Source organism: Neodiprion virginianus, chromosome 1, assembly GCF_021901495.1.
Source record: "Neodiprion virginianus isolate iyNeoVirg1 chromosome 1, iyNeoVirg1.1, whole genome shotgun sequence".
Lineage (NCBI taxonomy): Eukaryota > Metazoa > Arthropoda > Insecta > Hymenoptera > Diprionidae > Neodiprion > Neodiprion virginianus.
The window spans coordinates 13,388,636-13,402,042 of record NC_060877.1 but is presented as its reverse complement, the minus strand read 5'-3'; the positions used below and the strand labels follow the sequence as shown (position 1 = coordinate 13,402,042).

The following is a 13,407-nucleotide window of genomic DNA, read 5'->3' as shown; positions in this document are numbered from 1 at the left end:
TCACTTTTGTTACATAAAGTATCGTATGCACCATGGAGGCAGTCTTTTTAGCCTCTCGTAACTGTAATATTCTTTTTCGGATCGCGCACGCGCTTGCCTTCGACTCATATTGCAAACTTATGCCGCCGTCTTCAGTCAACGCTTATGCTGAGTAAAATAGTTTGAGGTTCAACCGCGAGTTCAACGATAGCTTACAGCAAAAATGTGGCGATATGTAGGAAACCAGAACTATGGATCACGTGGATCTAACGGTACATTACAATCATTGTTTCTGTCAATCTACGGATGAATGTTTGTTACGTTTACTTTTTGCTATTTGCAGATTACTGTCAATCTCAACTTCTACCAGCGCATAAAGACACTTTATTTTGTTATGTTTTTTATCACAAACGAAGGCTGCATTAAAAAATGCAGTATTTTCCTATCTGGGTACAGCTAGTTCTTACCGACGGCGTGAACAGGATGTGATAAGATAAAAGAATATGTGTTTTTACCGACTAACAAATCAGAGATAATTGCGCTTGGCATTTTGCTACGAAAACATTGAATGGATTTGCTCGAGCATTTGGTAGATCAATTAAGCGGATCACCCAGATCGGATTCTGAGCTGCCAAATAGCATCCAAAAAATGCTACTCGAGCCTCGACGTCATAAATATGTATGGCGCAGCGTTCCTGTAGGTATAAGACCGCGATGTTTGCAGACGTGACCAGTTTCTAGAATTACAACTAGAGATCGCTAGCAGTCGGATATCCTTGAAATTACTGTATCACAATGTAATTACGATACACAATCCTTAGAGAATTTCTTTAAGTCGGAATCACAGGCATCTAAAGAGAACTAGTTACCGATAAATCGCGCTATCCTCGGAAACTTGTTGATTATTCCCAACAACATATGTATAAATATATGTATATGTATGCCAAACACGAGGTATCGTTTGGCGGGCCCAGCACTGTGCAGTGGGTACAGTAGGTAGTAAATAATAATAATTAATTATCCACCCGCTAATCTTTATGTAAAGCAAGAGCTATTCTATGTTTGAAATCTCCCGGCCCCAACTGCTTATTCTGTAAAATATCTAATTACAGACGTATTTTTAACTTTTTATGCCCATAGCTTTGCACATTCTAATTTTGCATCGAAATATATTTTACATTGGTCAGTAACAATCAAACTGGGTTCTACTAAGGATTCTACATTGCCCGTCAACCTGCGATGGCCATGTTAAATGAAAGCTGTGACTTAAAATCTGTAGATTCTTTGATTGAAGATAACTTTTTATCTGCGCTTCATACACTCAAGTTCACCACCTCTGCCAAAGATGCTTTTGAAACAGTTACAACTGAACGTAGGTGCCTGGCTGCTAAGTACCTGGGTGCTAAGACATTGTAAGTCCGTGAATAAAATCGATGACTACCTATGCTTATTTCACATGTACATTTATTATTATTTTTTGTTCCAGTGACAGTGATGATATGGCCAACCTTTTGCTTAAAAATAGTCTGGAAGCCTACCATCGACTTATAGATGATAAGGCAGGAATAAACAATTATTGGTCGCAGATTGAAACCTTGAGAAGTAACAAATCTGAGAAAAATGTGAATTGGAAATCTGGACTTGAAGATCCAAAGGCTGCTCTGCAATTTGTAAAACCTTTGGTGTGTAGGGAAGATAATTTGCTAGATTGCAAAAGCAATGAGTTTACTGATCGGCATGTTAAGGATATTCTTGATATTTGGAATACCAAGGATCTAGTTTCAAGGAATCGAAAAGTACCAGCTCAGGTTCTCCCCAAAAGCTGTAGAAAAATCGGAAGTTTTATTGCCTCCAAGCAGCAAAGTTTCAAATATGAAAAAAGCGGCTCTTATACTGATAGTAAAAACCAGATTGGATCCTGTAAAGTCGAGGATTACCCGAAACAGGATACTAATGATGTTTTGGGTTTACCAAATTCTTCCAACAGAGATAATCAACATCAGTCTTCATATTTTACAAATAAATTGAATTTCAGTGCACTCAATCAGAATACAAATCTCACCAAGAAAAATTACAATGCTTATAATGAGCCAGAATTTCAGCATGATAATCACTCAGCTTATTCCAGGCATGAAACTGCAACCAATTCAAGTCAGGATGAAGTAGATGAAAAATGTTATAAAAAGGGAAATCCTCAGTCATTTAGGACCGCTAAAGAAGAACTTCACATACAACAGTTGAAAAAGAACAAGGTCTTACCTCAAAAAAAAACCTTGGGTGGCAAACGACCTGTCAACAGTCAATTTATTTGCCCAATTAAGCGAAAGGAAGAAGAAGATGAAGCAAATAAGAGTAATGGCGGAAGTCAAGAAATGAATGACTGTGAAGATGAGAGGCTGAGAAACATTGATCCAAAGATGGTGGAATTAATAAAAAACGACATTATGGACTCGGGTGCAACTGTTTCTTGGGATGATATTGCAGGGCTGGAGTTTGCTAAAAACACCATTAAAGAAATCGTTGTTTTCCCTCTACTAAGGCCTGACATCTTTACAGGATTGCGCCGACCTCCCAAGGGCATTTTACTTTTCGGACCACCTGGAACAGGTAAAACGCTAATAGGAAAATGCATAGCCTCTCAAAGCAAGTCAACTTTTTTCTCAATTTCGGCAAGTTCATTAACATCTAAATGGATAGGAGAAGGAGAAAAGATGGTCCGAGCTTTATTTGCTGTTGCAAGGGTTTATCAACCTTCAGTTGTCTTCATAGACGAGATAGATTCTCTGCTGACTCAACGATCAGAGACAGAGCACGAAAGTTCTAGACGAATGAAGACTGAATTTTTGGTACAATTGGATGGCGCAGCAACAGCGGAAGAAGACCGTATTTTGGTAATTGGTGCTACGAATAGACCTCAGGAGCTGGATGAGGCTGCTCGCAGAAGATTGGTTAAACGTTTGTACGTTCCTTTACCAGAATTTGGTGCCAGAAGTCAGATAATCAAAAATCTACTACACTCCGAGCGGCATAACTTAACGCTTGATGATATATCAGAAATTGCGAGACTTTCGGAAGGATATTCTGGAGCTGACATGACTAATCTTTGCAAAGAAGCCAGTATGGGGCCAATCAGAAGTATACCGTTTCATCAGTTGGAAAACATTCGAGAGGATGATGTTCGAGGAGTAACTGCAGACGATTTTAAAAATGCGCTAAGCTATGTTAAATCTAGTGTCTCACAATCGGATTTGACTACATACGTAAAGTGGGATCAGACTTATGGAACGGGTACAGCACAAAAGTACAAATCGTAACGTATGTATGAAAACCACACTCAGAGCAACTGAAAATTGAGTCAATGAAATTCTTGTACTCTTGGGTTAACGATAAGTAATAAAACGTTTCTTGTCATACTCTGTTTACTCATATATTTACTTAATTGTTTATTCTTAGTTAGACTGCAAATAACGTGTGATATGAACGTAATAAATATGATCATAAATAGCTAAAATACAATATGATCGAAAATATCACCAATCAGTAGATATGCAGTAAATTCCATTTGATGTTATGATCTGTTCTTATAATCCAAGTTCCATGACATAAAATCAAATTCGTATTATGTACTAACTTTCAAATTATTTAAATTATGGGAGTCCTATTCGTTTCAGGACGTGGTATATCAATAAAATCTCACAAGTTCTATGTTTGGGAATTTGTTGAAGATTTTTTAGTGCTCAATTTTACGAAAAAAAAAGAACTTAACGTATTAAATATCTAGACAATTATAAATCATGAGATGTAGGAGTAACGTAAGTGAATCTTCAGGAGTATCAAATTATTAGCAAGTATAAATTATTTGATTCGACTACAATAAACAGCAACTTTAATTAAAACAACAAATTTCAGATACATAGAGAGTGAACAACTATTGAAATTATAAGTCCATTTCCTAATGAACCCCCGAAGATGGGAAAACTAGATTTGGACCACCATACATGGTCTAAAGGAACACAAGTAGTGGTGAAAGTAAGATCTCATGAAATAATAATCGTTAATTTATTTCGCATTCATACACTCTTCGTCGTAGGTTAAACTTTCTCGGGAAATTGATGAACCTCTGGGAAAAAATCAAAGTTTTTACTGAAACGTATTTATTTATTTATTCAAAAGTTCAAACGGAGCACATCCAAAATAACATGGCATAATAATAACATCGCGTACACTCAAACAAAAAATTATGCTAAATGATAACACAAAATAAAATTTCATTCGTATCTATATAAGCGGATCGATGTGTTTCTAAGAATGCGACAAAAAGAGCCATTTATGGACCTGAGTTGGCTGATTAACTAGTAAGTATCAGTAATTTCATTTAAGCCTCATCGAAGGGTATATGTAAAACATTGAAACGGGTTGTTCTTGAAACTGTTTTTCAAATCGGCAGTCACGATATCTCGATAAAGAATTGGCTAATTGGGCTCAGATTTAGCGTGCACCTTTATTAGATTGTTTTTCAACCTTAGTAGCAAAATTGAGTTGGATAATTTTTTTTTAGTTTTTTAAAATAACTTGATAATCGAAGCTTAGAGTGCGGCCCTTTTGTTAATTTTTTTTTTGACTGGTACCAACCATCATAACACTTATACTAATTGAAAATATGTTAGGTTTTCTTTCAAATTCATTTACATCCGCCACACTGGCTGCCAATTGAAGCGGTTTTCCGCACGCCGTCTAGAAAAATCCTACAAAAGTACATAATAATAAAAAGGTTTTTTTTTTAAATTTGCACTTATTGTTGAAGGATCGACAAACATGTGACCATAATTTAAGACAGAAAACTCAATCATTAAAATTTATTCCATCCTAAAAATCACCTTCAAAACAGCGCTCGAGACGGCAATTCCCCCCTTAAGGGAAAGGAGTAAGCTTTGCATTTGAGAGAATAGAGTTCTCGCGGTAAGTTTTTTTTCGAGAATTTTCCACTATTCGTAATATTGTAAAAGATCAAATGGAAGGAGTGAAATGGAAACTTCTGGATCGAACATCTCCTAAATCTGCAACCATAGAGGTCTATGACCTACAGGTTTCGCATAGGTCAGCATGCATAATAACCTGTTCAAATCTTAGCAAATCCGCCAACTCTATTCGATGTTCGAATAACGTGCCAATAATTCGATCAGTGAGAAAATATTTTCTCCTTATTTGATATTAAAATAAAGTGGGAATTTCCGATTTTTTTTTCTGAAGTGAAAACTGCTTTAGCAGCGCTGGCACTTTTTTTTCTCTTTGTACATGAAAACTACGGAATTTGTGACTCATTATTGTTCTATTCAATGTCCTAATTCAACAAACTTTTAAACTCCTGTCGTACCTCCGAAAATTTTCTGAAATATCACGGAAAAGGGAAAAGTTGTTACGAATGTGATTGTAATTTATGAATGTAAAAAAAATAGTAAAAAATAGTATTTTTACGCGTCGATTTCAACTTGTAATTTACAAATCGTCAACTTCTCTCGGAAATATTCTGTTTGTTCGAATATGAATTCTAAACCCGAAACGCACTTGATTGCAATTTACAACGAATCAGGTACTAGTATCCAACCCACGTGATCATAATGACGTTATTCCTAAGATGGCCGTCAAGCTGTCACATTATTGCGGTCGTTGACAGTGCAGTCTGGTCTTAACAGTTACACTCCTAACGTTGAAGTTATTTATATTTCATTAGGTACGATAATTCGAGTTATTTGAATATTTCTTCAATATTTGCTGCACAAATTTATTAATATTATTTACGTAAAAATAAAATCTTTCACCACCGTGGGTGTAATTATCACATGTGTTGCGATTATCATTATTTATTGTATATCATTTATCGACGTGCTTTCAGCATTATAATTTAGTGGAAAATGTCGTACAAAAACGGTCAGCGTGTTGAAGTTATTGGCAAGGATTGTCAAGGTGTGATTGCATACATCGGCCATCCTTCGTTCGCTACTGGAAAATGGATTGGAGTTATCCTCGATGAACCGAAAGGCAAAAATAATGGCACGGTCAAAGGACAATCCTATTTTCAAGTAAGTAATTTACATAGTTTTTTACTTTTCATTATAGTGCAGGGTTAAACCATGTCAAATAGGAAAGTTAAAAATTTGAATATAACAATCGTCCAATGCTATGAAGAGCTAACCTTGATCCCGAGTCCTGAACATTTTTTGCTATGTTGTTTGTACGTAGTAAAGTACTTGTTTTGGTTATGTGGCTCAGAATTTAAAAACTTGAACATTCTTCTAGTGCAGGGAGAATCATGGGATGTTTGTTCGGCAAACGCAGCTGATTCTGCTCGATGAGTCTGGTAATAGAGCGGAACCGGCAAGTCCCTCTTCAGCCGGTAGTGCGCCAACAACTCCTGATGACAGCGGGGCTGCTAGAGCAAGAAGTCGTCTGAACAGGTGAACAGATTGTTTCATTAATTCAGTTAATGCATTTTATATTTGCCATACAAGAGCTTGACATACTGTGCACTTATACCGTTAACATCTGATTTTTGTATATATGGCAACTTTACGAGCTACAGATTATTTAGTATCCAGATTGATCAAAAACATGCTACGAATAATATGAGTAAAGCATTAGTCGTCTGTTATTACGATATAAATACAGTGAATAAAAAAACAGGTAGTCATGAAATTAGAAGGAACTTGCAACTTCCCCCTACAGAACTTGAATGGAATGATTCTTATAGACATTTTAGTAAAAATGTTAAACATGAATTGATTTGTATAATTTACTCAATGACTATGACATTCCATGCATGCATTGATGCACTTTTCGGCAAAATTGTTGTTTTGCTGTTTCAGGAATAAAACAAAAGAAAACCTTTTCTCAAATTGTCAATATCTGAGCTTTTCTTGTTAGAATTTTCTCAAGTTCATGAATGGTTTTTTAACTTTTCCTAGTATTTGAATTAGAACTTTAGGGCGATTCATCCCTAAGCATAATATACTCAGATTTTCGAAACTTAATGCCTCCAAACTTGTGTTCAAATTTTAAAATGGTGAATATTGTTCCAAAGTTTTCTCACGCTAATCTTACTAATTGTGACTTCGAATTCCATTTTGAATATTTTGATAAGTTTTAACCATAAATATTTATTTACTTTACAGTTATCTGTAAAGCACTCGATTTATTTCAAAAGTTATCTCACCTTGATTGGTAGTTAATTCTGGTATTTTATCTGATATTGGTGATAGAATCATTCCTATTCTTGTTTACAATGATTGACAAACATCTAAATCAAATCGGTTTGTGTCTAGCACATCATAAGTAAATTTTTTAATAGGTGTTTAATAGATATAACAAACCCTCCATTGAACAGTGTTGTCAATATTTTAAATTCTTGTTAATTGAAGCATAAGTTCTGAATAATGTTTTCATGCTAGCATCAGCATGCGTCGACGGAATGAACCAACTGCGTAAGTTACAATACCTATAACCCCATCCTGCATAAGACCCTTAAATGATAGATTAATATCATTCAATCAATCAATTAGTTAATCACTGTTCATGAAAAGAGAATCTGTAGAATTTTGTGATTGCCATCACTATACGAAGGTTCGGAATTTTCTATTAGTTTGGTGTAATGACCCTTATTATACAAATTGAATTTTTAATATAGAAACGATATTGCCTTGATTTGGTGTACTGATCAATAATTTTTTATAAGATGTGTGTTCTCACCTTTAACATCGTTCGAGAATCAAAGGATAATTTCACACATCTCAGGATTAATTTTAAGATCTTCTGGTAATATAACGTGAATCAAACATATAATGCTTAATTACACTGCTGGATCTTGAAATGCTGCTTATTAAAAGTGTTAGGAGAAAAACATCTCCGGCACAATCGGCACGCCAGCGACCGGACAAGCTGACAGGGTAAGGATAACATCCAAATCAAACGTGGTAACTAATTGTGTAATTATTTGTATTGACGTGCTTAAGACTATTCAACTGTCCATATGTGCTATTATTCCCACCACTGCAGAATATTGTTTTACCCGTAGGCTAAGCGCAGTAATTAAAATTATGTTTCTAACATTGTACCAGGGTTCTAATATTATGACACATACGCTATTATCCAATGTTTCAGATCATCTCTCATGACCTTTTGGTCATCAATGAACACCACCGTTTGTGACAATTTGTATCTCCAAAAAAATTCAGTTTACTTTTCCTCCACAAAATTTGAACATCAACCATTGGTTACTGTATATTTATTATTAAAAGCACATGAATGCGTTTCAAAATTTAATAAACTGGGAACACTTAACTATCTGTCTAATTAAATCCAAAATAATAATTCTACCTTCCGTATTTAAAAATACACACACAGCTTACAAGATAGTGATAAAACTTGTTTTGTAATCAAAATATATGCAATTAGTTTTATCTTCCAAAATATTGATTTCCAATTCTATACCCCTGTGCATGCTGATTGCTAAAAATAAGTTTCATCCTTTTGTGCACCGCTATTGTGTACTTGCTAGTATTAGCACCACTTCTTCTTGGTAACATAACTCGTCCACAGTCAAGTGACATTCTTCCTTTTTAGCAGTAGAGAAACATCTGTGTACAATTATATAGGACATTGAGGTATAATTTTTATAAACAAATATCTCTTACCGCTGACTACTCGAGCACAAAAATTGAGGAGACCAGATTGTTTTAAAATTTCATTTTAACCTAACAACAAAATTGTTTACGGAGCTCAAATCTCGATTCGATTTGCCATGACCTGAATAACAACTCAAAATTTGAAGAAACCAAAACCTTGCTCTTAAGCTAAATCCCGTTCAGTTGAAGAGCAAAATCTTACCTTGTGACCTTAAGGGTTAGTATATTTATCCAAATATCAGATCAAAGTAGTGGAAGGAAACTTTTTCACTCATCCCATACTACCATTTTCAATACAATATTAAAATAAATTCAAAATAAACTATCACTGAAGCTTCTTTGATAGAATAAATAATTTCTCACAGATGTTTAAATTGACTAATATTACATAAATGCTATATGATTAGCGCTATTTAAGGTTTCGAACTATTTTTAGGATGTTTAAGATTGTCATAGCCTAGTTAGTCAAGTTTGAAGGGTGATTTATTCGTTGCTGATCACGGGAGCCGGGTGAGAGAGAAATGCTATACAGGTGCCAGGTTAAAACGGTTGTGTCAGTTACACTCGAGTGTAATTAACACTTCGGCAACGAATAACTGATCATGTATGATAACTAACGCATAAAATAATTCAGCACTTCAGTAGTAATAAATATGTATACTGCATTTTGACAATGCAATGAAACAAGCACAGATGGAGATATCTATGTTGCATTTCCTCATTCATATATTGCTATGAAAAGCTGAAGCTTACGGTCGTGCTTTCTTTGTGGATCCATACAGTTCACGTCTATCTCTGGGAGGAAGCAAAACACAGCTCAGCGCTCCAAGCACCGAAAGTCTCACCGGGTCACAACATGAGCGCAAAGAGGTCGGGGAATCACATATACCAGCACCAACATCTACAAAGCGCGCATCTTTCATAGAGGTAGATGGTAAAATATTGTATTATGCGTTGTAGGTTGGCTAATATGCTCAGTTTCTATTGAAATTATTATTGATATTTTAATTTTTATCATTGTTAGCAGAAAAACCCATAAGATGAGCATTTATTTCACACCAAGTTTTTTTCGTGACACGTATAAACAGGTGTTCTCTGTATTCTTTAGGGTCATCATGTACTTCAGTAGTTATTGCAATTTTTATTCAGACCGTCTGTAATTATTTGCTGTTTAGAACTTCAACTGATGTACTGATTGTATGAACACATGATTATTTTGTCAGACATGTTATTTTGTGTGAACCTTGATGGTTAAAGAAGATATAGATTCAGTTACATTCGAATGATTTCCTGGAAATCTCGTTTTCTTATTGTTAGACCGACGAAAAAAATCCGTAATATCAATGAAGGATCAGACTTTTTGATATACATTTCAGTTATTCAACCGTCAGAAACTGACGACAGTTATATAGAAATTAAAAACTTTACCATGTTTTGGAAAAACCTGCTGTTATCATTCATTTCAGAATGGGAAAAATTCCTACTATCAATGCATCTATGCCATCTATGAGATATTTTTGTCGATAGAAATTTTTGACCACTTCTCCCTCTGTTGAGATGGTACACACTTTATTTCTGAAGAGCAGATTCTAACACTATGAACAATGAATTCGGAACCTTATGACAGTAAAATCATTTTTTTTTCAGTCAGTCATTTGTTCATTTCTGTGAAATTGTAATAAATTGCTGAAGATCAATGTATTGAGACAAGTTTCAGCCATTTCATTTGATATCTTTTATTTTCTTTGAAAAATCGAGCTTTCTTCTTTAAACAGAGTAATTACAACACTACCAAATCTGAACTTTTCCCATTTGCCAAACTCACACAATATGGTCTGCTTGAAATGAAACTGACAGCCATCTGCCAGGGTATTGAAGATTCCATCAGTTTATTACCGTATTTTTTATTAATTATGGTATACATCGCGGAGCATGGATAATGAGATTTAAAATAGAATACTAATAATTCTGCTTAAACTTTCATTTGCCATTATATCCTGTGTGAATAATTTATGGCGAATCAAGAAATAATTAATTGACTTGGTGACGGCTATAAAGCATACAATTTCTTTAAATGTTATTTTTATCTCAGGTGGTTATTATTTACTGTCCTGAATATTTTAAGGCATATATGTTGTCTGTATATGCATATAATGTGTATACATGTATGTATATATATATGGGGCATTCCATGTCAATTAGCAGGGCCATTGGCCTGACCCCTTCCGATTTTGATATTTAATTTATTTTGGGTTCTGTTTGGCCCAAAATACGACCTCAAATTTTTTAAAATTTTTATTTCATTTTTAAGGAGTTGCACGAGCTCAAAAATCATAAAATTGTGAGAAAAGATGAAGAGGGATCGTTTTTAAATTGATGATTTTTTTTTTCACAGAAACTAGGACCCAAAACATAATTTTTCGACCTAGTTCGAAAGTGGACCGAGAAATAGCATTGTAGATTTTTTTTTCAAGAATATTTTATTTTATTTTGCGGACGAAAACCAAAAAAAGTAGTTTTTTCTTGTGAAACTTGTTTTCTTTTTCTTAGATTAAAAGTAGATATAAAATAGTAACTTAGTAAAAAGTAGAGCTTCTTTCCTTATTTTCTAAACTATTTTTTTTTGTTTTTCGCCCGTAAAATAAAATAAAATATTCTTGAAAAAAAAAAATCAACAATGCTAGTTCTCGGCCCACTTTAGGACTAGGACGAAAAATTATGTTTTGGGTCCTAGTTTCTGTGAAAAAAAAAATCATCAATTTAAAAACGATCCCTCTTCATGTTTTCTCACAATTTTATGATTTTTGAACTCGTGCAACCCCTCAAAAATGAAATAAAAATTTCCAAAAATTTGAGGTCGTATTTTGGGCCAAACAGAACCCAAAATAAATTGGACATCAAAATCGGAAGGGGTCAGGCCAATGGTCCGGCGAATTGACATGGAATGCCCCATATATATATGCATATTACAGAGGCAAAACACACACTGTTTTCAAATGGCATTGTACATGTCCGATGACAAGTCATGAAGGACAGGAAATTACTCGCTGTTTTCGAAATCGAATGTCAATACTAGGTGTAATGATGGTATCTAATAAGGGATTCATATGGGAATGCACGTACGTGTTTCAGAAGTCCCCTAGCACGAGCTCGCCTCCGGGCAAAAAGCCAAAGGCCCAAGATGATCAGAATAATGTAATTAATATTATTCAATAATTCTAATTTCTCAGTTTTTAATTACCTCTGGTCTCGTGCTTCTTGTGATAGCTGTTTGTTGATCATTACCTCTCACATAACATTCCATAAAAATTGGTAACATTACATTATGACTCACTTTTAATTAACAATTATTCGTAGATTCTTTCCATCCTCTACGTTCCCATTGCCATATATCAGCCATTCGCTTCTTTGACTGAGTTCTGTGATGCTTAGAGAATTTCATATAGGTCAGGTTTCCTTCAGTGAAAAATTAAATAGATAAATTCCGTAATGTATGTAATTCACGGCATAAAATTATGTCACAGTACGTCGCTGCACTCAAGTTGAACTGAGATCATAAAGATTTATTTATTTAACCTCATCAGAATATAATATTTTAGTTTCATATTATTTAGTATGTCATTTTTAGCGAACCAGTTCGTTGTTTGCATTCGAACAACCTCTTATGATCCTTCTATGGAGAAGGGAGATAACAAGTCTGTAGGACATGGAGAATCGACACACCGAAAGTTCTGACTCTAAACAACCCTTTAAACGATCAAGTTAATTAATTAATCATATTAGTTTAGAAATTCTTAGAATCAATAGAACGAATTTAGATGTAGTTACAACTGTTCTTGGTGTCTGTCGTTAACTTAATCTCACATAATTAATTTAACAAATACTAACTTTGTTGGGTGTACACAACAACACTATAATACACAGTTTTGGTATCAATCAACGGGGTACGTTTTTGAATTAGTGCAGCCCATGAATTATTCAGAAACCTCTGTACCACTTAAGCCTGTTGTTCTGTGTAATATTTTTTATATTTAATGGTAACAACTGGAATTACTGTGCGCAGAAATACAGCACGTTGCATGGGTTGCACCTATGATCATATTATGGCGAAGAGTGCTACCGTCAGATACTTTTCAATAAACATACATAGCTAATTTTCTTGACAATGAGTCACACTGACCGTAACTACCCAATTGAAATATATATTGCAAAGATTATTGCAGGTATAATATTTCGGCACAATGAATTTCATCTGGGTCAAAATTAAATAACACTTGCATAAATGATGAAAAATGTGAAATCATTTCTGCCGATAATCAATTGAGGACTTATCTGTACTAGATGTAAAGTTTCCACTTACATTTTCCATGTTTTTATGTTAGAGCTTTATGAGACTCTTCATTATTCATTACGCTTCGTATGGCCAAGAAATGCGTTATCGATTCGATTTTTCAATTAAAAGAATTGACAGTTGATGGAAATTTAGTATACTCCTATTTGAAACTTTGAACATCCGCGTTTTTGCTCTTATGCAAGGATTTTTGCGTTTTCATTACCGGTAACAGGTCAAGTTTCACATGAATTACTACAGTACCTTATTGCAAGAAATTCCGGAAACGAATTAGCACAGAATTTTCGGTTTTGTAATAATTAATTTTTTCAGAATCGATCATCTTATTTACGTTTTGTAGATACGTTTATCAAATGAAACTTAACGTAACGTTATCCATATATATGTTGGTCCATTCCA

The 13,407-nt window shown here is 34.4% G+C and overlaps 2 protein-coding genes across 15 annotated transcripts in view; both read left to right on the top strand.

Moving 5' to 3' along the window:
• Nucleotides 1-442: 442 nt before the first annotated feature.
• LOC124303280 (fidgetin-like protein 1) lies at nucleotides 443-3,826 on the top strand. 11 transcript variants are annotated; one of them, XM_046760406.1, is made up of 4 exons: nucleotides 443-971; nucleotides 1,193-1,391; nucleotides 1,466-2,870; nucleotides 2,956-3,119. In XM_046760406.1, the coding sequence occupies exons 1-4, from the start codon at nucleotides 920-922 to the stop codon at nucleotides 2,977-2,979; spliced, it is 1,680 nt and encodes a 559-aa protein (XP_046616362.1). In that variant the 5' UTR covers nucleotides 443-919; the 3' UTR covers nucleotides 2,980-3,119. The 11 variants fall into 11 exon arrangements, with proteins under 11 accessions (XP_046616362.1, XP_046616354.1, XP_046616288.1 ...); XM_046760398.1 differs by having other exon boundaries at nucleotides 458-971; nucleotides 1,466-2,586; nucleotides 2,677-3,826; XM_046760332.1 differs by having other exon boundaries at nucleotides 460-962; nucleotides 1,466-3,825.
• A 1,773-nt stretch (nucleotides 3,827-5,599) lies between these two features.
• The window catches only part of LOC124310133 (dynactin subunit 1), a 31,067-nt gene continuing 23,259 nt past the window's right edge, over nucleotides 5,600-13,407 (top strand). Inside the window, exons 1-7 of one of the 4 annotated variants that reach the window (XM_046773812.1) lie at nucleotides 5,600-5,710; nucleotides 5,873-6,059; nucleotides 6,277-6,434; nucleotides 7,425-7,457; nucleotides 7,860-7,919; nucleotides 9,440-9,584; nucleotides 11,790-11,852. In XM_046773812.1, coding sequence (XP_046629768.1) covers nucleotides 5,892-6,059; nucleotides 6,277-6,434; nucleotides 7,425-7,457; nucleotides 7,860-7,919; nucleotides 9,440-9,584; nucleotides 11,790-11,852 — 627 coding nt within the window. In that variant the 5' untranslated portion in view covers nucleotides 5,600-5,710; nucleotides 5,873-5,891. The remainder of the gene's footprint in view (nucleotides 5,711-5,872; nucleotides 6,060-6,276; nucleotides 6,435-7,424; nucleotides 7,458-7,859; nucleotides 7,920-9,439; nucleotides 9,585-11,789; nucleotides 11,853-13,407) is intronic. The other 3 variants (XM_046773813.1, XM_046773814.1, XM_046773815.1) reach the window with 3 other exon arrangements.

Coding starts and splice junctions, on each gene's coding strand:
- LOC124303280 (XM_046760323.1), top strand. CDS start 920: ATGCCAAACACGAGGTATCGTTTGGCGGGCCCAGCACTGTGCAGTGGG. Junction 972..1,192: donor AGCACTGTGCAGTGGGTACA/GTAGGTAGTAAA, acceptor GGTTCTACTAAG/GATTCTACATTGCCCGTCAA. Junction 1,392..1,465: donor TACCTGGGTGCTAAGACATT/GTAAGTCCGTGA, acceptor TTTTTGTTCCAG/TGACAGTGATGATATGGCCA.